Genomic DNA, 27,304 nt, shown 5'->3' on the forward strand with positions numbered 1-27,304 from the left:
ACTCCATCTCAAAAAAAAAAAAAAAAAAAAAAAATGGTCATCTTAATAGATGCAGAAGAGGCTTTTGATAAAATTTAACATTCTTTCATGTTAAAAACCCTCAACAAACCAGACATCAAAGGTACATACCACAAAATAATAACAGTCATCTCTGACAATCCCACAGCCAACATCATACTGAATTGACAAAAGCTGGAAGCATTCCTCTTGGGAAGCGGAACAAGACAAGGATGCCCACTCTTACCACTCCTACTCAATATAGTATTGATGTCTAGCCAGAGCAATCATGCATGAGGAAGAAATAAAAGTCATCTAAATAGGAAGAGAGGAAGTCAAACTATGTCTCTTCACAGACAATATAAGCCTAGAAAACCCTGTAGTCTCTGCCCAAAAGCTTCTAAATCTGATAAACCACTTCAGCAATGGTTCAAGATACAAAATCAATGTACAAAAATCAGCAGCATTTCTAGTAGCGTTTCACTCACATGAACATGAAACACAGAGAAATACGTCCAAGCTGAGAGTCAAATCAGTCAGTATGGGGAAAGCTTAGGTGGGTACTGAAAATCTTGACCTTTTGGTTGTTTGTGGGCCAGGGAAAGGCTTCATATGTGCCCCTGGGCTTGTGGATTTGGGCCTTCCCATAAATTTTGTCCCCTACAAAACTCTGGCCCCACCCGGTCTCTTCAATGTGGCATCCCAACTGATCAAAGCACTGAACAACCACCAAGATCCACATGCCAGTTGCTGCAATCAGTGCCCTACTCTTTGTCCCCAATTCACCCCAGGTTGTTCAGCCCTCTTGGTTCTCTAGTGGGATGAAACTGGAGTGGACTTAACATTAAGATTCCTAGACAAGTGGGAAGATCAAATATCCACCTCCAATTCCTTCTTCTCATCTCAGCAAATGTGGGACTAGGGAAGTTCTCTGTGAGTGGTATTATGATGGCCTGGAAGAGGGGGTGGCACAGGTTGAAATGACCATTTCTCTTACTTATCACTGCTTCTCTCAATTCTATAAGTCCAAGGGGTTTCTCCACTTCTCAAGTTCTGGTGTATTCAGGGTGGCATTCTTGTCTTTGAATAGTTTTTCATTTTATTTTAGTGTCAGGAAGTGATCCCAGGAGATCTATTCTGCCATCTTGTTGACATCACTTCCCAGTTTAGTCCTGAGATATCAGGGAAAGATTAAGAAGCACATGGTTTTCCCCATCCTAGTAAAATTCTCCAGGACAGGGCAAACCAGCTCTTGCACCAGAGACACATCCACAGAGTAGCCTTTCTTGTATTGTCACTCTCTGCAGCTCATATTCTTGTTCTGGGCTGTAAGGCAGGCACTAAGGACACTCTTTAGGTAATAGTGGAACCCAGAACAAAGAGAAGGCAAGCTGGCCTCAGAGAAGAGAAAATTTGTCTTAAGTTTTTGATGTCACAATTTGCATCTTTTTATAATTTGTATCCCTTAACAAATTATTGCAGGTTTCATTGTTTTAAATAGCTTTGTCTTTTACCGTTATTAAAGATATAATTTATTTACCCACTGCCATTACAGTATCAGAGTATTTTGGATTTTACAATTATTTACTTTTATCAGGGAATGTTATACTTTCATATGTTTTCCAGTCACTAATTAGTGTCCTCTTCTTCAGCTTGAAGAACTCCCTTTAACACTTCTTGCAAGGCAAGTCTAATAGTGATAAACTGTCTCAGTTCCTGTTTGCCTGAGAAAGCCTTTATCACCCCTTCATTTTTGAAAGAAAAGATTTCTGGGTATAGTATTCTTGGTTGACAGGGTTGGTTTATTCAGGATTTTTAATATAACATCCCACCTCCTTCTGGCCTACAAAGTTTCTGCTGAAAAATCTGCTGATAATCTAAGGGAGAGTTCTCTTGTGTGTAACAATTCACTATTTCCTCACTGTTTTTAAAACTTTCTCTGTCTTTTTGCATGTATGGCAGGGGGAGGGTGGTGAGTATTCCAGTTTCTTCCATCCTATGGTGAAGGTGAGTGCCGGTATTTATCTCTCCTCTCTCTGCACTAAGCTGGAGAGATAATCTGTGACAAATGCCTGTATTTGTGTTCAAACTGCACCCTCTGATCCTGGAGAGATAGCTGCTTGATATGGTTAGAATCTGTGTCCTCATGCAAATCTCATGTCAAGTTGTAATCCGCAATGTTGGAGGTGGGCCTGGTGAGAGGTGATTGGATCGTGGGGGTAGATCCTTCATGAATGGTTTAACACCATCTCTTTGGTGCTGTTCTCATGATAGTGAGTGAGTTATCATGAGATGTGGTTTTTTAAAAGTATATAGTACCTCCCCCACTCCGCTCCTACTCCAGTCATGTGAAGATGCCTGCTCTGGCTTTGTCTTCTGCCATGAGTAAAATTTCCCTGAGCCCTCCTCAGAAGCAGATGCTGTTATGCTTCTTGTATAGCCCATAGAACCATGAGCCAATTAAACCTCTTTTCTTTATAAATTATGCAGTCTTGAGTATTTCTTTACAGCAATGATAGAATGGACTAATACATGCTGAAAGTGGGCCCATTGTATGCCCATGTCTTTGTTTTCTGTAGTCCCAGGCCACTTAGGAATGCAAAGTCTCATTGGGAATGCAAAGTCCCATTAGTCCCCAAAGCTAGATTGATAAGGAGACAGTCCCTTGGATGGAAACTATAGAAGTTTTTGTAGTCAGTACATGGACAAACTTCTTCCAGGAAGAATGGGTCAACTGGATTTATCACTGGGATGAACCAAAGGAAAGGGTCAGAAAGTGCTCAGCTCAAGCTCAGGATGACAGGGAGCTACTCTTTCTCCCCTTAGGTCCTCAGTGAAAATTCATTAAAAGCAAGGTCATCAAGTAGCCACCAAAAGAGTAAGCAGGAAACCCCTTGCAGAGAGAAAATGGGAGCTGAGCATTCTAGTCCCTTTTCTGCACTGCTCCCAGGAGATGTAGCCCCTGGAAGTGTTATTATGCCCATTTAAAACCACCTTTTTACCTGGGTGCAATGGCTCACACCTGTAATCCCAGCACTTTGGGAGGCTGAAGTGGGTGGATCACTTGAGGTCAGGAGTTCAAGACCATCCTGGCCAACATGGTGAAATGTTGTCTCTACTAAAAATACAAAATATTACCCAGACATGGTGGTGCATGCCTGTAGTCCCAGCTACCCAGGAGGCTGAGACAGGAGAACCGCTTGAACCCAGGAGGTGAAGGTTGCAGTGAGCCAAGATTATGCCAGTGTGCTCCAGCCTGGGTGGCAGAGCGAGACTCTGTCAAAAAAAAAAAAAAAAAACACTTTGTATGCGATCTGGGAAGACTTGCATATGCATAGTCCCTTCAACTCTTAGAGCTAGGAGGTTTCGGTTCAGGTGGTAGCTGCTATAAAAGTTGGGCCACTCAATGCATGGCATAAACCCCTTACAGGGAGAAACAGGGAACAGCATTTTTAAGCCCCTTTTCTGCACTGCTCGAAGATTTTGAGGCCCCCAGAAGAACATGTGCCCCTGTATAAATCTACCACTTCTGTCTGTGGTCTAGAGAGATTCTCATATGCCTAGTCCTCTCTGTTCCTAGAGCTGGGAGTTTTAGAGTGCAATCCTTCCAGTAGAAGCTGCAAAAGTTGAGGCATTCTACATGTGGACAAACTCTCTTCAAGAAGGAGTAATAGACCTGGAGTTATCATTGGGGTGAGCCAGGGGAAAAGGCTTGGGAAGTGCTGATCTGCTTCTGAGGCTACCAGCAAGCTATTTGCCTCTTTAACTCCCCAATGCAAGTTAATTAATCAAGTTAATTAGAAGCCCAGACACCAAGTAGCCCCCAGAGAAAACAACCCCTCCCAGAGAAAAACAAGAAGCTGCATTTTTTAAGCCCTTCTCTGCACTGCCTCCAGAGAGTGAGACCCCCGGAAGTTCTTGTTCTGTAGTGTAAAACCACTGCTTTCCTGTAGGTCAAAAAGACTTACGTATTCCTAATCCCCTCCACTTCCAGAGTTGATTAATTGAGCCGAACCATGGGGAATTTCAGAGATAAAGTACTATATGTGAGACCCAAACCCTCCTCTCTACAGGGAGAAGTTGTGTATTAGGGATTCCTTTCCTGGTTGTATGGCGGTGTCCAAGGTGAAGTTCATGCCTGAGTGCGCCTCAGCTTTTCCCACTCATTTGATGCAGATGTTTTTTCTCAGTTGCCCAGTGGGTAGGAGTCTTTCAATTGGTTTCCGACTTTTTTCAGAGAGAATCAATCAGTGAATAGTTTGTTCAGTTTGTTTCTTTGTGGGTGAAGGGAGAGTCATGAGTCTCCTATTTCAACGTGTTGCTGATATCATCTAAGGGTAAGCCTTTAGACTTGGCAACAATAACTTCTGGATAGGAGACTTCCCTTGAATCTTTCACAGCATGAACATTCTAACTATTTTTATGCTAACATGCATTTCACAGTGGAAGAAATCACAATCACCAAATGCAACCTTACATTTCAAATAATCCTGTAGTTCATGAATTAGGCATCCTGAGTTTGGAATAATGCAGACTGTTAACAGAAGTAGGGGAGGGACAAACATTGCCGGTGATGACATTGGTATAGGACCATCTGTGAGCATCAAATGCAGCCAAAGTACAGAAACAAGGTAGGGGCAGATCAGTGTCATGTTGCATACATGAGATGGCAGTATCCTTCTAGAGTCTTCCCATTTACATTCACTTCGAAAAGCAACACGGCCTAGGAGATATAAAGAGAACAAACAATGCAAAAGCAGTGGCAACCATAAGACTATGTGTTTGCTCTCAAACACAAGAGGCCTCATCTCTGATTCTTTTCAGGCTAGAACTTGACATTTTGGAAATTCAGATTTTGGAAGAATTTGCCTTTGCTTCTTCCTCTGCCTCCAAGACATTCATGTTCTTCTAAGGGTCCTCACTACCTTACTTTACACAATATGAGAGCACATAGATGTTTTCATAGAAGAGACAGCACACAGTCATAACCAAATGGGCACTCCTTTCAGCTTTGAGTTCCCTGGGGCACTGTGAGTTGTCCAGAGAGCTCTCCGAAACACAAGTCAGGGCACCAGTGATTAGAAGAAAGCAGAACAACTGCTTTCAGTAAAATTCATAGTCTATGATGCTCATGCCAGTGACATGGGATAGGTCAACCTGACACCCATGGCATGTCCACATGGTACAGTGCACTGAACTTGAATGGGGGAGGTTATTCTCTATACGGTCCCTGACAGGTAAAGTTCCCTCTCTTAATAGTGTCTCCTAGCAGTGTTTGGAGATGGCCTGAGATGACACTTGCTAAGGGAGGCTATTTGAGGAAGCACCAAATAAGATCTCTTGGAGACCATGCCCTTATAGCCCACCTACCTCTGATGATGTCTATGTTGGTGGTTGATGATGATCTCTTTTCTAAGACTCCCTTGTCCAAGAAAAGCTCTTGAGAAAGGCGAAGACAAACCTGAGATACACAGAGCCTGGTGATGCCTCAGAGGTGGCTCGCAGCCTCTGGTCTGATGCGGGAAGTTTTCTTCTCTGATGTCTCTTTCATTGAATGGCCCAGCAAGAAGCACTAGATTGGAGCATAACACTGCACACCTGCCTCTGGGCATGGCCTGTCCTCCTGAAACCTCTTCACATTTGACTCCGTGTTCCAATTAGCCACATGTGACCCAACCCTGGATCTAGCCCCAGGATCATTTAGAGGAGAAACGATTGCAGAGTAAGGGAGAGTCTGTACCACAGTGGTTAATTTCCACTAACTCACAGTAGGATGACAGGCAAGATCTACTGCCACTCTGTGTCAATTACTCCTTAGCAACAGCAGCATGAACCACCTGTTCCCCACCCTTTGGTGTTCCTCTTGATCAAAAGAAAAGAGAATGAGCCCCTAAGGAAGAGGGCTTGGGAAAGATAGGGACTATCCAGTTAATGGAAAGTGCTGGAGTGTTCGATCCTGAGACCCAAATTGGGTCCCATTAGAGGAGTAGCCATGTTGGTGGGTGCAGGACAGGAGGAAGTTTGGGGTTGGTGCAGGCACTCACTCTCACTAGGATGCCTCTGGTCTCAGGTAATGGAGAGAACTGAGCAAAAAGTGAGCCCAGGGGAAACATTCTCTTCCAGCCACATCATATCCTCTCACTCTCTTATGGCCTTAGGCATGTCGCTGGCCTTCCTGGGACTCATTATCTTCATTGTAAAGAGAGAGCAATCTGAAGCTCAGAAAGAGACTGGGGAGCACGAGGTGGGGGTGCACCAAGGCTAAGGAGACCAAAGCAGTGCTTGAAGGCCTCCCACTCTTCACCTCGGGTTCTAACTGCCACCCATCTCATGCTTAATGGGTCCTTCTGACTCCAGGTTGAGAAATGTTCTCCTCAGCATCGGGAGATGCTGCACATGAGCAGTTCCTCCCCCTGGGAGTACTGGTTCAGTGAGCAAAACAGCAAGGGGCTGTGCCTCCTGAGGGCTGGCAGGGATACATGGGCCAAAGAGGAAGAGGGAGGGTAGAGAAGCATAACCAGGGAGAGAAATCGAACACCAGGACACAAGACGAGCTGGGCAGCTATGGGGGCTACTGTGGGCTCTCAATGATCACCTGTAGTGGCAGCAAAAGAGGCAGGATTCCTGGGCATTTGTTCTGGTTTATTTGACAGGGACAGGGAGTTCAGACAGCAGGGAGGGCAGCATTCCTGTTGACGTTCTTGTGCTGATGATTTGATGTCCTTGCGCTTCGGATGTGGGCACAGTCTCGGATGGAAGGGTTCAGGGAGCAGGATGCACATCCCAGCCCACTCTCCCACTCACAGGCTGCTCATGCAAACGTTCCCACAGAAGGCTGAACAGCATATGTTATTTGCTTCACACTTTTGGAAATATAACAGTGGTGGATGCATAGATCTATGCTGGGTCGCTTCTCACAGACCTTGATTCCTGAAATGGTGCAGAAGCAGGGTCAATGAAACCATGCACCTACAGAGCACCCTTCTCAAGCTTGAAGTTTCTCCATGGCCCCAGAACCAAGACCCCCTGACCACCACGACTCTCCTGGACTCTTCAGGGAACTTCTTTCCGGCCCATCACCAATCCTAGTGATTGGCAGTATCTTAAATCCTATCTCCCTGCCCTGCATCTCACCCCAGTAGACCTCAATGCCTGGGTTTCCTGGACTCTCACCATACACCTGCATTCAGAACTCTGTCTTCCCATTAATCATAGTGAAGTCACTCCCACAGGAGTCACCTTAGTGAAGTTGCCCCCATAGAATCTACAGTTTGACCCTGAGAGCTCAAAGAAGCCTGAGACATTTTCAAGCCCTCCCCTGTTCTCCAGAATTTGCAGAGCCCAGAAAAGAAGATGAATTTGCCTTTCATCTCTCCCTCTCCTCTCCTCACTGTCACTGTCCCTAGTATCCCTTCCCACCACCACTCTCCTGGCTCCTTTGATGATATACTTAACTTTGCCCTGTATAGCCCAACTTTTCATTGCTCTATGTCCTTTTTACTCTACACTTATACCCATTTCTACACCTACACCTACCCTCATAACCACTTCTAGATGTTTACTCCTCACAAATGTGCATAAATCAAAGAATAATTGTCTTGCTTTCCCATTGGATTCTCAGTCCTGGTGCACCTTTCACTATGGGATGTACCATTTGTCTCTAAGTCCTGGGAGCAAACAACAAAAGATGTAGGTTCCCCCTTCATTCCCACTACTAATCCCAAGGCCAGGTAAAGGGGTTGGAGGGCCATGGTTTGGGACAGTCCAGAGTCTGCACAGCATTGTGGCCAGAGCTGGATATGCAGAAAGGTTCCAACTCCTAGGTCCTACTCAGACTGGACATATCTCCTCAGTTCCCCCTCCTACCCAACTCCCCCTCACCCATCCAGCAGCCCATCACCTACTCTGCATCCTCATCTTGTCATAGTATCCTCCCTGAGCCTGAAGCAGCAGCACACAGAGAACCAGGACAGGCAGCAGAGTCTGGGGTGCCATGACTCTGACCAGCATGTGAGCCCTAAGTCTGGCCAGGCAGTCACAGACTTCCCTGCAGAGCTGCCTGTGGAGAGGGAAGGAAAGAAAGAAGGAATGATCTTCAACTCCTCACTGCCTCCACTGGCCAAGTCAGGGCAGAGCAAGAGTCCTTGCTTCCTGCCTTTCCCTTCTCCTAGCCCTGTCCTTCTCCATACAGGATAGGGCTTCTGCAGGAATGATGCCTCTTCTCACATAACCAGTCCTGTGTTCTTGCTAACAGAGTTTTTCTTTTCTGAAAGGTACTATTTATTTCTGCTTTCTAGTTACAAAATGCTTTACAGAAAAAAAGAAAAGAAAAAATATCATTTTTTAAAAGGTGCTTACAATTAACCCATATTTTATTAAATTCTCTTTTAGTTCTTCTGTAAACCATCTTTTATTTTCTCATTTTTGGATCACCTATTTTTTGTTACCTACCTTCTGCCACCTTTATTTAGTCATGCAAATATTTACAATGTCATTATTTCTCAAAAAGAAATGACATAAGTTTTTTTTGGGGGGGGTGAGGGTAGATACAGATAGACACTCCAATTTCCATAGTTGTGAATGCAGAAATCATATCATGAGCCCCTTTAAGAGGTGACTATTTGCATATAATGGATGTGTTCATTATAAATTCCTTTTTTTTCTTTTAGACAGAGTCTCACTCCACACCAGGCTGGAGTGTAGTGGCGTGATCTTGGCTCACTGCAACCTCCACCTTCCAAGTTCAAGCAATTCACACCTCAGCTTCCTGAGTAGCTGGGATTACAGGCACGTGCCATCACACCCAGATAATTTTTGTATTTTTAGTAGAGATGGGTTTCCGCCATGTTGGTCAGGCTCATCTCGAACTCCTGATCTCAATTGATCTGCCCATCTCAACCTCCCAAAGTGTTGGGATTACAGGCGTGAGCCACCACACTTGACCTAATTATAAATTATTCTTAACAATTCATTACACAAAACCCTATATGATTGAGCTATATTTTTAATATTATTTTAAGTTCTGGGGTAAATGTGCAGGATGTGCAGGTTTGTTGCATGTGCCATAGGGGTTTACTACACCTATCAACCCATCACCTAGGTATCAAGCCCAGCATGCATTAGCTATTTATCCTGATGCTCTCCCTCCCTTGACAGGCCCCAAGGTGTGTTGTTTCCCTCCCTGTGTCCATGTGTTCTCATTGTTCAGCTCCCACTTATAAGTGAGAACACGGAGTGTTTGGTTTTCTGTTCCTTCATTAGTTTGCTGAGGATAATGGCTTCCAGTTCCAGCCATGTCTCTGCAAAGAACATGATCTCATTCCTTTTTATGGCCACATAGTATTCCATGGTGTATATTTACCACATTTTCTTTATCCAGTCTATCATTGATGGGCATTTGGGTTAATTTCATGTCTTTGCTATTGTGAATAGTGCTGCAATGAACATACGCATGTACGTGTCTTTACAACAGAATGATTCTATTCCTTTGGGTATACACCCACTAATGGGGTTGCTGGGTCAAATGGTATTTCTGGTTCTAAATCTCTGAGGAATCACCACATTGTCTTCCACAATGGTTGAACTAATTTACATTCCTACCAACAGCATGAAAGCATTCCTATTTCTCTACAACCTCACCAGCATCTGTAGTTTCTTGACTTTTTAATAACCTCCATTGTGACTGGCATGAGATGGTATCTCATCATGGTTTTGATTTGCATTACTCTGATGTTGAGCTTTTATTCATGTTTATTGGCTGCATATATGTCTTCTTTTGAGATGTGTCTGTTCGTGTCCTCTGCCCACTTTTTAATGGGATTGTTTGTTTTTTCTTATAAATTTAAGTTCCTTGTAGACTCTGGATACTCGACCTTTGTCAGGTGGATAGATTGCAAACATTTTCTCCCATTTTGTAGGTTGTCTGTTCACTCTGATGATAGTTTATTTTGCTGTACAGAAGCTCTTTAGTTTAATTAGATCCCATTTGCCAATTTTTGCTTTTGTTGCAATTGCTTTTGGTGATTTTGTCATGAAATCTTTGCCCATGCCTATGTCCTGAATAGTATTGCCCAGATTTTCTTCTAGAGTTTTTATAGTTTGGGGTTTTATATTTAAGCCTTTAATGCATCTTGAGTTAATTTTTGTATAAGGCATAAGGAAGAGACCCAGTTTCAATTTTCTGTATATGGCAAATAGTAGCAAAAAGAGCTGTGATTATTATATTAGAGTCAAAAAAAATACACATTGTGTCAAATATTGTTAAAAGAACCAAAATCATGATTATATATTGATAAAAGGGTCAATTCGTCAAAAAGATATAAAAATTATAAACATATACACACCAAGCAATAAAGCTTCAAAATATACGAAGCAAACACTGACAGGATTGAAGGGAGACATAGCACTACAGTAATAGTTGGAGAGTTCAATATCCCATCATGGCATAATAAGAAATATATTTGATCTTTGTCCCCAGTTCCTGGCACAAGGTTCCTAAAACTCTTGGAATTTCCTGAGTGATAGGTGTGTCTTTTGTTATTCATAAGGAGCCCCTTTTGATTCCACCTGAGTTTCTGCTAATGAGGTTACTTGGAGTGGGGCCCCTAGGTAGCCTCAGGTTGGAACTGGTCACCAGAAAGATCAAGTGATTAGAGGGTTGGAACTTTTAGACCCCACCCACTCTCCTCCAGGAAGTTAAATAAGGAAGGAGTTGAAGCTCTATAAAAACTCTTAAACAATAAGATTCGATAAGCTTCTGAATTGGTGAACACATCCATGTGCCAGAAGGGTGGCACACCCAACTCACAAGGACAGAAATTCCTGTGCTTGGAACCCTTCTGAAGCTCACCCTACTTACTTCATCTGGCTATTCATTTGTATCCTTTATAATAAACTGATAAACTTTAAGTAAAGTGTTTCCTGAGTTCTGTGAGCTGTTCCAGCAAATTATCAAACTTTCAGATGGGATTGTGGGAGCCCCTGATTTATAGCCAGCAGATCAAAAGTGCAGGAGGCCCAAGACTTGCCACTGGCACCTGAAGTTGGGAGTAGTCTTGTGAAATCAAGCCTATAAGCTGTGGGGTCTGCACTAACTTCAAGTAGTTAGTGTCAGAATTAAATTAAATTTTGGAACACCCAGTTGGTGCCCAGAGATAGGAGAACTGGTTGTTGGTGTTGGAAAGCATTCCAGGCCCTCTTTCAATAATGAATAGAATATGTAGACAGAAAAATCAATAAGGAAATAGGGTACTAAACAACACTATAAACCTAAGACAGACCTAAGACAAGAAGGGAATGCATATTCTTCTCAAGCACATATGGAACATTCTCCAGGATAAACTACATGTTAGACCACAAAACAAGCCTAAATAAATTTTAAAAGATTGAAATTATACAGGCCAGGCGCGGTGGCTCACGCCTGTAATCCCAGCACCTTGGGAGGCTGAGGCGGGTGGATCACAAGGTCAAGAGATCGAGACCATCCTGGCCAACACGGTAAAATCTCGTCTCTACTAAAAATACAAAAATTAGCCTGGTGTGGTGGCAGACGCCTGTAATCCCAGCTGCTGAGGAGGCTGAGGCAGGAGAATCGTTTGGAGGCAGGAGAATCACTTGAACTCAGGAGGCAGAGGTTGCAGTGAGCTGAGATCGCGCCACTGCACTCCAGCCTGGTGACAGAGCAAGACTCTGTCTCAAAAAAAAAAAAAAAAAAAAGATTGAAATTATACAAACTATCTTCTCCAGCCACAATGGAACAAATAAGAGAAATCAATAAGAGAAGGAAAACTGGAAAATTCTAAAAAATGTGAAATTAATACACTCTTAAACAACCAATGAGTCAAAGAATAAATCACAATGGAAATTAGAAAACACTTTGAGCCAGGCATGTTGACTCACGCCTGTAATCCCAGCACTTTGAGAGGCTGAGGTGGGTGGATCACTTGAGCCCAGGAATTCAAGACCAGCCTGGGCAACATAACAAGACCCTGTCTCTACAAAAAACTAACTGGGCATGGTGGTATGCACCTGTAGTCCCAACTACTTAGAAAAAAACTTTCGAATGAATGAAAGCAAAAACACAAAACACAACATACAAAAACTTATGAGATGCAGTAAAAGTTGTTCTCAGGGTAGAAAATCTATAACTGTGAATACTTACATTAAAAAAGAAAGATCTCAGCCAGGCGCGGTGGCTCACGCCTGTAATCCCAGCACTTTGGGAGGCTGAGGCAGATGGGTCATGAGGTCAGGAGATCGAGACTATCCTGGCTAACATGGTGAAACCCCATCTCTACTAAAAATACAAAAAATTAGCCGGGCATGGTGGTACAAGCCTTGTAGTCCTAGCTACTCAGGAGTCTGAGGCAGGAGAATCGCTTGAACCCAGGAGGCAGAGGTTGCAGTGAGCCGAGATCACGCCACTGCATTCCAGCCTAGGCGCAGAGTGAGATTCTGTCTCAAAAAAAAAAAAAAAAAAAATCTCAAATCGACAACCTAACTTTACATCATATGAGACTAGAAAGAGAAGAACAAACTACACCCAAAGCTAGCAGAAGGAAGGAAATAATAAACATTTGAAAACAGACAAATGAAATAGGAAATACAAAACCAATAAAAAGAATCAACAAGACCAAAACTTGGTTTTTTTAACAGAGCAATAAAATTGAAAATCTTTAGCTAGATTGACTAAGAAGAAAAGAGAAAAGACACAAATAACTAATATCAGAAATTAGAGTGGGACATCACCACCAACCTTACAGAACTAAAAAAAAATTATAAGAGAATACTATAACAATTTTACACCAACAAATTAGATATCCTGGAGGAAATGGACAAATTCCTAGAAACTCACAAATCACCAAAACTGACTTGAGAAGGAATAGAAAATATTAACAGACCTATAACAAATAAAGAGATAGAATCAATAATTTTTGAAAAACACACACAACTCTCTTCAACAAAGGAATGCCTAGGGCTAGATGACTTCACTGATAAAATCTATACTAAACTTTTTTTGATCAACACCAATCCTTCTCAAAGTTTTCCAATCTTAATTGATACAGAAAAAGCATTTCACTTGGCCGGGCGCGGTGGCTCAAGCCTGTAATCCCAGCACTTTGGGAGGCCGAGACGGGTGGATCACGAGGTCAGGAGATCGAGACCATCCTGGCTAACACGGTGAAACCCCGTCTCTACTAAAAATACAAAAACTAGCTGGGCGAGGTGGCGGGCGCCTGTAGTCCCAGCTACTCGGGAGGCTGAGGCAGGAGAATGGCGTAAACCCGGGAGGCAGAGCTTGCAGTGAGCTGAGATCCGGCCACTGCACTCCAGTCCGGGAGACAGAGCGAGACTCCGCCTCAAAAAAAAAAAAAAAAAAAAAAAAAAAAAAAAAAAAAAAGCATTTCACAAAATTCACCACCCTTCTATGATTAAAAAAAATTCAAAAAACTAGGAAATAAAGGACTTCCTTAACATGATTAAAGGCACTATAAAAAACTATATACAATGATCATTATACTCAATTGTGAAAGATCAAAGTCTTTCTCCCAAGATCAGAAATAAGGCAGTGATGCATCTTTCACCACCGCTAGTCAACACTGTAATGGAGTTCTAACCAAAGCAATTAAGTAATAAAAAGAAATAAAAGTCATCCAAATTGGGAAGAAAGTAAAACTATCTCAGCTGTTTTTGTAAACACCAGCAATGAGCAATCCAAAAAGGAAATTAAGGAAACAATTTGATTTATAACGGGCTATGAAAGGATAAAATACCTAGAAGTAAATTTAACCATAGAGGTAAAAGACTTGTATACCACAAAATACAGAACATTGCTGAAAGAAATTATAGAAGACCTCAAGAAATAGAAAGACATTCCGTCTTTTTTTTTTTGAGACAGGGTCTGGCTCTGTCACCCAGGCTGGAGTGCAGTGGCGTGATCTTGGCTCACTGCAACCTCCACCTCCCAGGTGCTGGGACTGTAGGCGCATGCCACTACGCCCAGCCAATTTTTGTATTTTCTGTAGAGACAGGGTTTTGCCATGTTGCCCAGGCTGATCTCGAACTCCTGAGCTCAAGCAAACCACCTGCCTTGGCCTCTCAAAGTGCTGGGATTACAGGTGTGAGCCACCACACCTAGCCATCCCATATTCTGTATTGGAAGACTTAAAATTATTAAGACAGCATTACAATGCAATTCCAATCAAGTTCCAATATAATTTTTTTTTTTTTTTTTTGAGATGGAGTCTCATTCTGTCACCCAGGCTGGAGTGCAGTGGCGGAAGCTCAGCTCAATGCAACCTTCGCCTCCCAGGTTCAAGCAATTCTCCTGCTTCAGCCTTCCGAGTAGAGGGACTACCAGCACGCGCCACCACTCCTGGCTAATTTTTATATTTTTAGTAGAGATGGGGTTTCACTCTGTTGGCCAGGCTGGTCTCAAACTCCTGGTCTCAGGTGATCTACCTGCCTCGGCCTCCCAAAGTGCTGGGATTATAGGCGTGAGCCACCACGCCTGGCCAGATTTTTCTTTATTTGAGAAATAGAAAAGCTGATCCTTAAGTTACAAAACTGCAAGAGGCTTGAATAGCCAAAGCAATCTTGAAAAGGTAGAATTCACACTTCCTGATTCAAAAATAAGCCAATGATTTAAATATAAAAGCTACAAAATTATTAGAAGAAATATAGAAGTAAATCTTCATGACTTTGGATTGGGCAATGGATTCTTAGAAAAGACACCAAAAGCACAGTAACAAAAGAAAAAAAATCTGACTTCATCAAAGTTAAAAACTTTTGTGCCTCAAATGACTATCAAAAAAGTGAAAAGACAGCCTATGGAATGGGAGAAAATATTTGAAAAAATCATCTATCTGATAAGAGTATCCAGAATATATTAAAGAACTCTTACAATTCAAGGGGGGAAAAAAAAAACCTAATTACAAAATGGGCAAAGGACTTGAATATACATTTCTTCAAGAAGATATAAAAATGACCAACAAGCACATGAAAATATGCTCAGTAGGCCGGGCGCGGTGGCTCAAGCCTGTAATCCCAGCACTTTGGGAGGCCGAGACGCGCAGATCACGAGGTCAGGAGATGGAGACCATCCTGGCTAACACGGTGAAACCCCGTCTCTGCTGAAAAATACAAAAAAAAAAAAAACTAGCCGGGCGAGGTGGCGGGCGCCTGTAGTCCCAGCTACTCGGGAGGCTGAGGCAGAATGGCGTGAACCCGGGAGGCGGAGCTTGCCGTGAGCTGAGATCCCGCCACTGCGCTCCAGCCTGGGCATCAGAGCGAGACTCCGTCTCAAAAAAAAAAAAAAAAAAAAAAATAGCAAACTGAACTAAACAATATAAAAATGATAATATTCAATGATCACCTTATATTACCATAGAAATGGCTTCATGTTTGAAAATCTGAATGTTCAATGCATTAACAGATTAAAGGAGATAAAAATGTTATCATCTTAATATGCATAGAAAAAAGCAATACATATAATCTGACACAAACTAATTTAAAATTTCTTGTTATATTAGGAATGAAAGAAAACTTTCTAAACCTGATAGAGGGTGCTTATGAGAAACTAAAGTGGAGACGGTTCTAAAAGGGAAAACAAGAAGTTTTCATTTTAAATCAGGTATCAGACAAAAATACACACTATCACCACTCACATATGATGATATACTCCACGGCCTAGCCAGCACAGTGAGGCATTAAAAATGGCTTAAAGTTTGAAGAAGAAAACTGTAACTGTTCTTATTTGCATATGATAAACACTGAAGAGAACACACAAAGAAACCATAATAAACAATGGGAGAATTTAGCAAGCTAACTAGCTACAGATTCATTGAAAGAAGAAAAGATCCAAGGTTTATTTTATTTTTTTTTTTTTTTTTTGAGACAGAGTCTCGCTCTGCCCCCAGGCTGGAGTGCAGTGGCCAGATCTCAGCTCACTGCAAGCTCCGCCTCCCGGGTTCCCGCCATTCTCCTGCCTCAGCCTCCCGAGTAGCTGGGACTACAGGCGCCCGCCACCTCGCCCAGCTAATTTTTTTGTATTTTTAGTAGAGACGGGGTTTCACCGTGTTAGCCAGGATGGTTTCGATCTCCTGACCTCGTGATTCGCCCGTCTCGGCCTCCCAAAGTGCTGGGATTACAGGCTTGAGCCACCGCGCCCGGCCAGGATCCAAGGTTTAAAGAGAGGAAAGCAAGTTTGAAATAGTATTTGTAGAGAGTGGGAACTCTGGCTTACTGAAGAAACTTAGTAAGACTGCCAGACCCTTTTTGGTTTGGTGATGGCGCATCTATTGTGCTCTTTAGTAGCGCGGTGGAATTATTTTCCCCCAGCAACAATTACCTGCCTAGGTTCAAGTTTTGATGAAACTGATGGTTGGATTCACTCAGGGCTGCAGTTTTTGTAGGCAGATTCAAGCAAGAAGATTTAAATGACAGGTTCTGAATCCTACATTGACAGAAAGAAAAGTAATCACCTAGAGAGGAGGACTACGAAATAGGGAAGTGAAGAGTCAATGTTTGTTGGTTTCAGTGAGGTCAAATAACTGTTATGGTGGAGATTTTTGAGCCAACTGGAAAGTTAACTTCTCTATATGAGCAGTAAACAAAAGGAATTAATTGAAAAGTTATGATACCATTTACAATTTCCTTTTAAAACTTCAAGCCTCAGACCAGGCACGGTGGCTCACACCTGTAATCCCAGCACTTTGAGAGACTGAGGAAGGCGGATCACCTGAGGTCAGGAGTCCAAGACTAGCCTGAATAACCCCAGTGAAACCCTGTCTCTACTGAAAATACAAAAATTAGCCAGACATGGTGGTACACACCTGTAATCCCAGCAACTCAGGAATTGCTTGAACCCAGGAGGAGGAGGCTGCAGTGAGCCAAGATCGCACCATTGTACTCCAGCCTGTGTGACAGAGCGAGACTCCACCTAAAAAAAAAAAAAAAATTCAATCCTTTGTGAATAAATATAACAAAGACATGTACAATTTCCACAGGGAAAAATTATTTAAAATGTTAAGGGATATGAATAAGATCTAGATACAGATGAAAGAGATAGCAAGGTCAAGACTAGAGGGATAAAGGAAGATATGAAAACACTACATGACCCTGGAGTGGGTGTGATTGGGAGGCGCTTGGATTTCTGCCCTGCCTGTTTTGATTGGAGTACACGGCGAAAGGCTAGTCACACTGGGCCTCCACTTTGCCCTCTTTCCTTCTCTTCTCCTCACAGCAGTGCCTGGTCAAACCCAGCAATCCTTGGCCAGAACTTACTCATCCATCCCACTGGCACCATGAAGCCTGTGCTGCCTCTCCAGTTCCTGGTGGTGTTCTGCCTAGCACTGCAGCTGGTGCCTGGGAGTCCCAAGCAGCGTGTTCTGAGTAGGTGCTGGGTCTGGGCCCAAGGAGGGAAGTAACATTTGTGGACAGGAGAGGATCTGAGGGCTGACAGTATGTCACATCTTTTGGAAAAATACAGTATCATGTTCAAGGGCCCAAGCTTTATTATTGGCAAGATCTAGGTTTGAATCCCTGCTCTGTTGCTGAGTGACCTTGGGCAAAGTATCTGGGTCTTAGGTTTTTATCCTTATAATGAATAGAATTATATGGGGATCGTTGGAGGAGAACAGATAATGCTTGCACACATAGCTCACTCTTACTAAACCATGGTAAATGCTCAGTACTATTAAATGCTGTAAATGTGATTAGCCTCATCATCCAGCTTAGTCTTGCTGCCCATGGCTGCTTGGATTCACTTTTCAAGCATTAAAACAGAGAGACAACAAAGTTGGTAGAACTCAAGCTGGAATCTACATAACCTTGGCCTTGGAGGATGTTTTGGGAAGGAAGGAAAGGAAGTTTTGCATTTTATTCCACATTTTCAAACTCCAGAGGTACTACACAATTACTGGTAATTAGCATCAATGGGAAAGTGTAGAGTCCATCTCAGTAGCCACCACTGCCCAGCTCAACTCAAAAGAGCTCTGGCTATAGTAATGTTGACCTTAACCAATACCAAGTGGGAAAAGAACTGTTATTCATCATACATCCACTCTTTTATGGGGAAAACATCTTCAGAATACTGGTGGCTCAGAAGAGGGATATGTGTGGTAGCTCATGTGTCTGGGGAGGCTAGGTCCTGCTTTAGAAGTTTCAGAAAAGTCATGCAGGTTTGTAGGACTAAGAGGGACTAAGCAAGCTACAAGAAAATAGGAGTGCCCAGGGCAGAGTTAAATGAAGAGTCAGAATTTGAGGAAAGGCACAAAGAGGCTTTCTAAAAGACTGGTAAGTGCTGTGAGTGAAGTTGGGACCAGATACCCAGAAGAGGGGTCAAGACTTGAAAAGGGTGACCTCTCTGAGATCTCTGGATCATGGTGTCTATCCCTAAACTGCTCTATTGAGCCCCAAGCTCTTCAAAGTGTGGACTAGTTCCAATTTCTTGCGGTGCCCCAGTGAGTTACAGAATAGCTGAGAGGCCAGGGGTGAGTACTAGTTATTGGTCTCTGTTAAATTGTCAACAGCTTGGACCTCAGCTTCTTTTACCCCAATTCTGGTGCCATTTGCTTCTACAGTTATGTTTATGACCTCTTTCTTCATTCATTCCTTTCAAATCATCATAATATCCTATAGATTTCCTTCTAATTGCAAATATTTGCAGAGCAATAGACCCACAGATGGGCAATAGAATGCCCCACTTTTGACTTTTGCCGCCAAAGAAAGGGAGAGTCACAAGGTACAAAAATTAGGACCTGGAAGGGCTTGGGGAAAGGGGTTAATGGGGCCCATCCTTAGAGTCCAGGAATAGAAAGGAGACTGTGGGTTGTGACCTTAGGGAAGAATCTCCCAGGGTAGGTAGGTCTTAGTTTTGAACTGAAATACTTGGGGGTAAGGGAGGAAATAGGAAGTCAACATAAAGATGCTTATTTTTCTCTAACACTAGAAAGTGGGGCATCCTGGTGCTCTGGCCTCCTGACTGAGAGACACAAAGGAAGAAAAAGAAGCTGAATCTTTGAACCCCATTCTGAAATCCCCACCCTTCTTACCATGAAAGAAGTCACTCCCATAACTTACTTGTGAATTGGGTCCCAACTCTCTGATCCAGTACCTTCAGTTTACTGCTTGGTCTTCATCCTTTATCAAAACTTACCTTTCACTCATTATTCCTATACACAAATAACCCACGTTAGGTTACCCCAGGGTAAACTATGTTGTTAACAAGAAGCTCTACAACTTGCTCAAGAACACACAATGAGTGAGTGCAGAACGAACGTACAAACCTTTCTTATTCACCACATACACCATTAATACCCTTGATATCGACCCAACCATAGTCAATGGGGACTTGGCATCTGAACTACAAGGATGGTGAATGACCAATGGGTGCAGAGTTCTACCGAACTCCATTCTTGATCAAAAAATATCCATGCCCTGCTTCCCTGCTCAGAACTCAGACGAAGGCAGCAGCTGAGGACAAAACCTGATGCCACCGCCCTGGAGCCACGCAAGGCAGATGAGGGTGGCAGGTTTCCTGGCAGTTCCCTGGGCTTTCTGAGTTCTGAACATTACTCCAGCCTGTTGGTGAGGCCCTTCTCTTACTTGTTCTGTGTTTCAGAGCATATCTTGGAACCTCCACCCTGCATATCGGTACCTGAAAACTGTACTCAACTGTGTACAATACAGGAAGATTGCCAGAAAGGATTTCAGTGCTGTTCATCCTTCTGTGGGATAGTCTGTTCATCAGATACACTTCAAAAGCGCAAGAGGTAAGAGATATCTCATATCCAGGCCTGATCCTAGAGCTGCTTGTGGGAGTCCAGCAGAAGAGTCTCTTACCAGCAACTGTGCTGGATCTCTCCTTTCTTTTTTCTTGGTGGCCATGTTGCCAACATGCCCCTTCTCTTGACCAAGGGCAATTTCCATAAAAGTCCTGATTAGAAAAGCCCTCCTCCCCTCCCAATCACCAAATCCCATCACCAAATCCGTGAATCTCTGTCTCTGCCTCTCTGAACTCACCCACAAATCCCTTTATCCACAGACCTTCCCCCGACCCAGAATCCATCTTTATACCAGGGACACTCTACCTGCAGGTGTGACCAAAATCCCAAAGCAAAATTTGTCCTACAATTTTGCTTGCCCTCCTTTCACAAGACACCATCCTTTGCCCACCAGTGCTCTTGGGCTCTGGAGATCCAGCCCAAAGGAAGTTTTGGTTAATTGTCCAGACATTAACACTAGCTGCAAGTCTGCTAAATGGAGTGTGCTCCCAGGGCACAGAAAGAACATAGAGTGCTGATGAGACATATGGTTTCTAATCCCATCTTGCAACTATGTCTTTCTATGACCTTGAGTAAGACAATTCCCTCTTTTTTACTTTCTTTTTCTCATGAGTAAAATAAGGACTCTTGTTTTTTCCTGCTTTGCAAGGCCCAAATGAAATTTCAAAAGACCCACAGTGAAAGACTCAATCAATGAGCCTCTTGAGGGAAGCCTGGCAGTCTTATTCCCTGCTGTATTCCCTACCATGAGCAGAATACCCAGCATATGAGATAATGTGCAGAGTGATTAAGCATGGGCTCAAAGCCAAACACCTGCGCTCAAATCCTGGCTCTACCACTTCTTAGATAAGCGACCTTAGACAAGCTAATTAACCTCTCTCTGGGCATCAACTTCCTCATCTTTAAGGCTGGAATAATAATAGTGAGGTTAAAATAGACAATCCATGTAAGCTTTAAAACATTACTTGCCAACATAATTGCTGTGAATGCCGGCGATTAGGCAACCACTTCTTTTTGAAGAGACTAGCCCTTGCAATTAAATTCCACATCTTTCAATGTTCTACGTTGGAATGCAGAAGTATAAATATAACTCTTCGGTGTCATTGAGTTTTTTGAGGTTCTGCATTCCCTATAGCAAGAGAACTGAGATTCATGGTTTAATATTAATGGTGGAAGTAATTGAAAGAAAAAATATATCTCTAAAAATAAAACTTCACCAGTTAATATTTGAAAATATTTTTCTTCTACAGATACAAACACAAGGGCTCAGAAGTTGTCATGCCTACCAACTGAGGCATATTTCCTAGTGCATTTTGTAAGTACAGGGATTTGGTCTGGCCTTCCTCGTGTGAGATTCCCAGGGATGCTCACTTTCTTCCTGTACCCTCACCAGGGGCACCACATTCCCACAAGGTCAGAATGGCCTCTCATTACCTGATTGCCTCCTCCTCCATCATCCCCCTCCAAGGGCTATCTTTGCACTCCCTGAAGGGGGCAGAGTGTAGTCCAGCATGAATTCTGCAACACGGAGCAACATAAGGAACCAAGTTATGGCCCAGGGGGAACCCAGGGCACTCAGATCTGAGGCTTTGTCACGGAACAAGCTCTTCCAGCCTCCGAGTTAACAGCACCCTGGGCAGGCATTCAAGCTGAGCCCTTCACGCTCCGAGACTTTGGTCTGCTCAATGTACCTCTCTGAGACAGTCACCTCCCTCATTGAAAGATGAAGAAAACATCCATGCCTTGGGGTATTGGGAGGACAACACAAGGTCATGTAGATGGAAGAACTTGGTCTCTGCAAAGGTAGAAACTGCCAGCAACTCACTTACAAGGTCACTCATTCTGGGTTCCAGTTTTTTCTCTGAAAAAAGAGGGAGTGGGTCGGACACGCTGGCTCACACCTGTAATCCCAGCACTTTGGGAGGCTGAGGTGGGCGCATCACGAAGTCAGGAGGTCGAGACCAGCCTGACCAACATGGTGAAACCCCGTCTCTACTGAAAATACAAAAATTAGTCGGGCATGATGGTGCACACCTGGAATCCCAGCTACTCAGGAGGCTGAGGCAGGAGAATTGCTTGAACCCGGGAGGCGGAGGTTGCAGTGAGCCAAGAGCGCACCATTGCACTCCAGCCTGGGCAACAGAGTGAGACTCCATCTCAAAAAAAAAAAGAGGGAGTGGGAATCATCTTTATTATTTTAGTGATGCTTCAAGAATGGTGAACAAAATGGAGTCCTGTGGAATTCCACCACCAAAAAAAATGATAGTATTCATAAGTTGGTGGATTTTGTTTCAGAGTATTTGAAAGAAAAAATTAGAAGTTTAGGGTCTTCTAATGGGCCTTCTGATGTCTCCAGATGTTCCAAATTAGAATGGTGGTCTTTCATCTTAGTCCTTTAATTAACCCTGTACAAAGGAACGTGATAAATAGTAGCAGGTGGAGGCCAGTGGAGCAGTTTAGGCGTATGAGCACTTGCCCAGGCTCTGGTGAGCCCACCGTGCTGCTGATGAGCTCCTACTCATGCTTCAAAGTTCCTATTAAATTAAACACTCCATAGAAACTTCACCGGTTCACTCCAAACAGAATTAGTCCCTCTCTTTGTCTTTTGCAGTGCCCTATCTTTGTCCTACCATAACCTTATCAGACTTTCTATAATTGTTCAAGTTAGCATTTTCTTTGTTTAGAGTATGAGTCCCATAAAAGCAGAAACTGTGTCTGACTTCTTTGCCATGGAACCCTGGCACCTAGTGCCATGCCTTGCACATAGTAAGGATACAATTCAGACTTTCCAAATAGGGATGAGAAGAGGCTGACAAAAAGTAGATCAATTCTAACATTTGATGAGTTTTTCCTACAAAGAAAATCTTCACTGAACAGTCCAAAGTCCCTCAAATATCAGCTGCCTACTATTTTCTTAAAACTATATTTAGTTATGAAAACTTACAATATGCTAAAAAACAGAAAAAGAAAGGCCGATGGTATCCATTCACATGGGGTAATATCTCTGTATTATGGTTAAGGGTCCTAGCTACTCTGGGACACAGCAGGCTACTCTGGCCTGCTGACCTGGTGATGCTGGGCATCTCCTAAGTCCTCGGAACCCCAATGTGTCCATCTGTAAAATGCAGATGGAAAATATCTAACCCTTAGCTGTGTCATCAAGATGAAATAAAAGGACACGTGCAAAGCACATATAAGATTGCTGGCAGAGAGTATAAGAAGAATGTATTATTATCCACATCTTGTCAATCCTTCCTTTATCCAAAATTCCTGTTTTATAAAGGGATCACAGTGTACTTTCTACCTTAAACTCCAGTTGTTTGGTTGGTTGCTTTTTAATTTCCCTGAGTCAGTGATCAGTGAACACTGCACTTGTTTTAAGTTAATGCAGTATTCACTGATCTTCAAAACATCTTCTTAAGAGAGAACAAGGTAAAAAGTACTGCATCGAGATAATGTGATTAAATCTCATGATGAAAGATAGGCTAATTTAACAGAGATCTGAATTCCTCTACTAAATTTCCAGTGAGTGACTATGGAAGACTTTGCTTCCCTCTGCAAATCCCCTATGAATGTTACCAACCTGCAAATGTGTGGTCACCTAGTCCCACAATTCTACTTTTCTTCCAATTGCAGCCCCTCTAAATGAACTTTTCCCAAGATAAATTTATCATGTCAGTATCTTGCTCTTCTCTTCAATGACACCATTCTAATCTGACTCACTCCCTAGTGACCCCTGGTCCAGGGCAGGAAATACTGTTCAGAAAAATCTATAGACTCTTTTACTAGCAGAAACTGACCATATGTGGTTCAAATTGACCTGAGCGAGGAAAGTCTCTTACATACAGGTTGGCTATCACTGTTTCAATAATCTGAGTCTGATCTATCCAATACTGTAGACACTGGTCACAAGAGGCTATTTAAATGTTAATTCATATGAATACAATAAAATAAAATATTCAACCAGTTCCTTAGCCTTACTTTCCATTTCAAGTGTTGAATAACCACATGTGGTTAGTAGCTACCATATTGCACATTATAAACATAGAACACAGAAAGTTCTAATGGAAAGCATTGCTTTAAGCTACACAAAGCTGGTGGCTAAAAAATGATGGCTAATTAAAGGTCATCATGACAGAGGGCACCCTCTATGACAGCCTCATGTTAGACTCCAGGAAAAGTTTTTGGGGGCTATTTATTTAAGGAGTTCCAAAGCATAACCTGACAAGAGACAATTCAATGACAGTAATTCTCGAGAGACCCAACATGATGTCACCCGTGGATGTTTAAAGAATCCAGAAGAACAAGTGGACTAATTATGTTTCTTTCCCCACAGACCTCTACAAAGTTTTTTCTTGGTCCACCTTTAGGAAGGTATTGAGAAGCAAGAAATTGGAGGCCCAATATCTAACTTGCAAATCATTTTTTAGCTTGGCAATAAAGGCTAATCTACCATAAAACTCTTGAAGCTTAAACTTTAGGTCAACACTTGCAAGAGCCCCTTCCAAAGCTCAGCACACTTTCCTCCTGGGATGAGGAGAGGAAGCAGGAACCCCACTTTGGCATAGAGATAAGCAGCATTGTTCCGGTCCAGGGATGCTGTCTGTGCCCTGGTGGTGGTCTTAAGGACCTACCACATCAACATCTGGACAACCCTCACTGATTACCTGCCCTTGGTTGCACTCATCAGGCTAATTGATCCCAAATTTAACCTCAGGGAGAAATATCAACCAGACACTGCACAGCAACCTCCTTGGGGCCAGCCTTCAAGGCTTCATGGCCATATCATGAACCCAGGACAGACACAGTGGGGGTGGTGAGGACCTGATAAAGATGGATCAGTGATTAAGAGGCTGCAATAAGGTGCCATGAAATCAAAATCCAAGGGCTAGAACTCTCCAAGGTCTTGCCCCAGGCATGTAGCACCACCTGAGCCAGAAACTGCAGAGGACATGACAGATGTGGCATTACTGATAAGTTATGGAAATGGAAATAATCTTTCCCAAACTACCAATCATAACTTTAAATTTTTGATCAATCATGCTAGAGCAAAGACTGAATTATCCTTCTGTTCTCTCTATAGAAATGATATAAAAATTATAGTCATAAGAAGAAACAATCAAAAATAATTAGCCACAAAATATTAAAAAGGTATTATGAAGGTATTTAAAATAATAATAATAAAGTGTGTTATTTTTCTGGGATTCATGATATTTAATGTGTTCATAAGCTTTTGTAAGTTTGTAACTTGTTGCAATTTCTTTTTCATTTCAAATAAATATTCACTTACATGCCTAATTTTGTGTTAGTAGTTCTGCATTATTTTTCTAAAACAAGATATCCATAATTATACAAGCATCAAGTTCCACAAAGCCTGGGCCTTTCTCTGCTTGGCTCCATTACTTCCACCTCTGTACCAGTAAGCCTTGTGTTCCTCATTAGGAAAACAGCATAAGCAATTGTTCTTCATTTTGACAGGACTATACAAAAAGATCAAATAATATAATATGCATAAAAATATTGTGTATGCACTGTGACAGAAATATGAATGGTTATGATTATTGTTAACATTTTGAGGACTTACTGCGAAGGGTGAGATATAAGGAATGCCATTAAGGAAGAAGAAAAATGGATTATCACCCCTTCATCGGTGAATATAATCTATACACCATGACTTTTCACTTAACCATAGTTGTGCTACTATGGCAAGTCATCTAAATTCTTCAAAACTTGAATTTTTCATGCTTAAAATAGAGATAACACCACTTACCTTACATAATTTGTGACACTAAGTTCTTGATTGTAGTCTGGTGGTTGGGAGGCTTAATTAAGTAACCAGTAACTCAGCAGTATCAACTTGCTTTGAAGGTAACATGGCCGGACTGGAAAGTACCTGACACATAACCATACAGAACAGGCTGTTCCTCCAGGATGAAATCTTGAAGGGATCCTTCAGCCAACCATGAGTTTATTTAGTTTATTAAGAACAAGTGACAGGCATGGGGAATGCTGGAAAAGATGCTCTAATAGTTAGGTCCAACTCTTCCCCAGGGGAGTGAATAAAGATGAAAAGCTAAGAGACAAGAATGTGGCCACAATGAAGCCAGAATAAAACTGGTCAAAAAATAACAATGCTTATGGATATCTTGCAAATTCTTGCTGGGAGTTCTCTTCTAAGTCCATCCCAGCAGAGATGGTGAAAGATCAGTAGTTCAGTAAGACCTATACCAAGTCAATAAGGAGGCTTGGGAGACACAATGAAAGAAGAGTCACTTTTTCTTGCTGTCACCTGGGAAGAAGATAAATATGAATAATATGAAGACTATGGCCCTCTGGAGAGCACCCCTGTCACTCTGTCATTATCTCCTTTAAGTGCTTAGTCAACAATGCAACACAATTTTAGGTTTGCTGGGAAAGATGGATTTGGCTGTGTTAGGAATGGAATTTACAATTTTGAAGGTGAAATCTTGTTTGTTCATGGGTTCTGCTTTCCAGGCTCAGAGCCAAGACTCGTATACAAGTTTTGAGGACAAAACTTTGTTTAATTCGTCTCTATATACCCAACATTGAGAATAGTTACTGAAATATAGTGGGAGCTCAATAAGTAAGTACCTTTTAATGAGGGCAGAAAGGATAAAATGCTAAAATATTGAGGCAGGAGAATTGCTTGAACCTCAGAAGGATGCAGTGAGCTGAGATCATGCTGCTTCACTCCAGCCTGGACGAAAGAGTAAAACTCTGTCTCAAAAAGAAAAAAAAGAAAGAAAGAAAGAAAAGAAAAGCACTTGAGAAAAATTCAACATTTTTTTCATAGTAAAAACTCTCAACAAATTAGGTATACAAGCCATGTACCTCCATATAATAAAGGACGTATATAACAAGCCTATAGCTAACATCATACTCAATAATGAAAAGCTAAAAGCTTTGCCTCTAAGATCAGGAATAAGATAAGGATGCCCATTCTCACCACTTCTATTCAACAAAATACTTGAAATCCTATCCAGAACAATTAGGCAAGAAAAAGAAATAAAAGGCATCCAAGTATGAAAGGAGAAGGAAACAGAGACAATAGGAAAATTGTCTCTATTTACAGATAGTATCTTATGTAAACAAAACTCTAAAGACTCAATAACAAAAATATCTGTTAGAACTAATAAACAAATTCAATAAAGGTGCAGGATCAAATAATCAATATATAAAAATTAGTTGAATTTCTCTACACTAACTGCAAACTATCCATAAAAGAAAACAAGAAAAATAATCCCATTTACAATAGCATCAAAAAGAATAAAATAGAAGTAAATATAACCAAAGAGATGAAGGATCTGTACACTAAAATCTACAGAATATTGATAAAAGAAATTATAGATGACACACAAAAAATGAAAAGATATCCCATGTTCATGTGTTGGAAAAATTAATATTGTTAAAATGTTCATAATGCCCAAATTACTCTACATATTCAATGCAATATCTATCAAAATTCCAATGATATTTTTCACAGAAATAGAAAAAACAATCCT

General features: G+C 42.0%; 2 protein-coding genes across 2 annotated transcripts; one reads left to right on the forward strand and one right to left on the reverse strand.

Moving 5' to 3' along the window:
- Nucleotides 1-6,618: 6,618 nt before the first annotated feature.
- On the reverse strand, nucleotides 6,619-16,871 carry WFDC10B (WAP four-disulfide core domain 10B). The gene is given in 5 exon segments (XM_033186572.1): nucleotides 6,619-6,874; nucleotides 6,877-6,927; nucleotides 7,902-8,056; nucleotides 16,346-16,450; nucleotides 16,830-16,871. Coding segments are annotated over 3 exon segments (234 nt in total). The 5' UTR covers nucleotides 8,008-8,056; nucleotides 16,346-16,450; nucleotides 16,830-16,871; the 3' UTR covers nucleotides 6,619-6,797.
- A 210-nt stretch (nucleotides 16,872-17,081) lies between these two features.
- On the forward strand, nucleotides 17,082-25,079 carry WFDC13 (WAP four-disulfide core domain 13). The gene is made up of 4 exons (XM_033186568.1): nucleotides 17,082-17,388; nucleotides 19,619-19,769; nucleotides 21,032-21,096; nucleotides 24,118-25,079. Exons 1-3 carry the CDS (start codon nucleotides 17,097-17,099, stop codon nucleotides 21,072-21,074), a joined length of 486 nt encoding a protein of 161 aa, XP_033042459.1. The 5' UTR covers nucleotides 17,082-17,096; the 3' UTR covers nucleotides 21,075-21,096; nucleotides 24,118-25,079.
- Nucleotides 25,080-27,304: the final 2,225 nt, after the last annotated feature.

The sequence above is a fragment of the Trachypithecus francoisi genome, unplaced genomic scaffold, assembly GCF_009764315.1.
Source record: "Trachypithecus francoisi isolate TF-2019V2 unplaced genomic scaffold, Tfra_2.0 Lachesis_group21, whole genome shotgun sequence".
In the NCBI taxonomy this organism is placed as follows: Eukaryota; Metazoa; Chordata; class Mammalia; order Primates; family Cercopithecidae; genus Trachypithecus; species Trachypithecus francoisi.

Excerpts from the sequence above, each read along its gene's own strand:
- WFDC13 (XM_033186568.1), top strand. The coding sequence starts at position 17,097 with ATGAAAACACTACATGACCCTGGAGTGGGTGTGATTGGGAGGCGCTTG. Across the intron at positions 17,389-19,618 it reads TCCCAAGCAGCGTGTTCTGA|AGCATATCTTGGAACCTCCA; the intron begins GTAGGTGCTGGG and ends TCTGTGTTTCAG. Across the intron at positions 19,770-21,031 it reads ACACTTCAAAAGCGCAAGAG|ATACAAACACAAGGGCTCAG; the intron begins GTAAGAGATATC and ends TTTCTTCTACAG.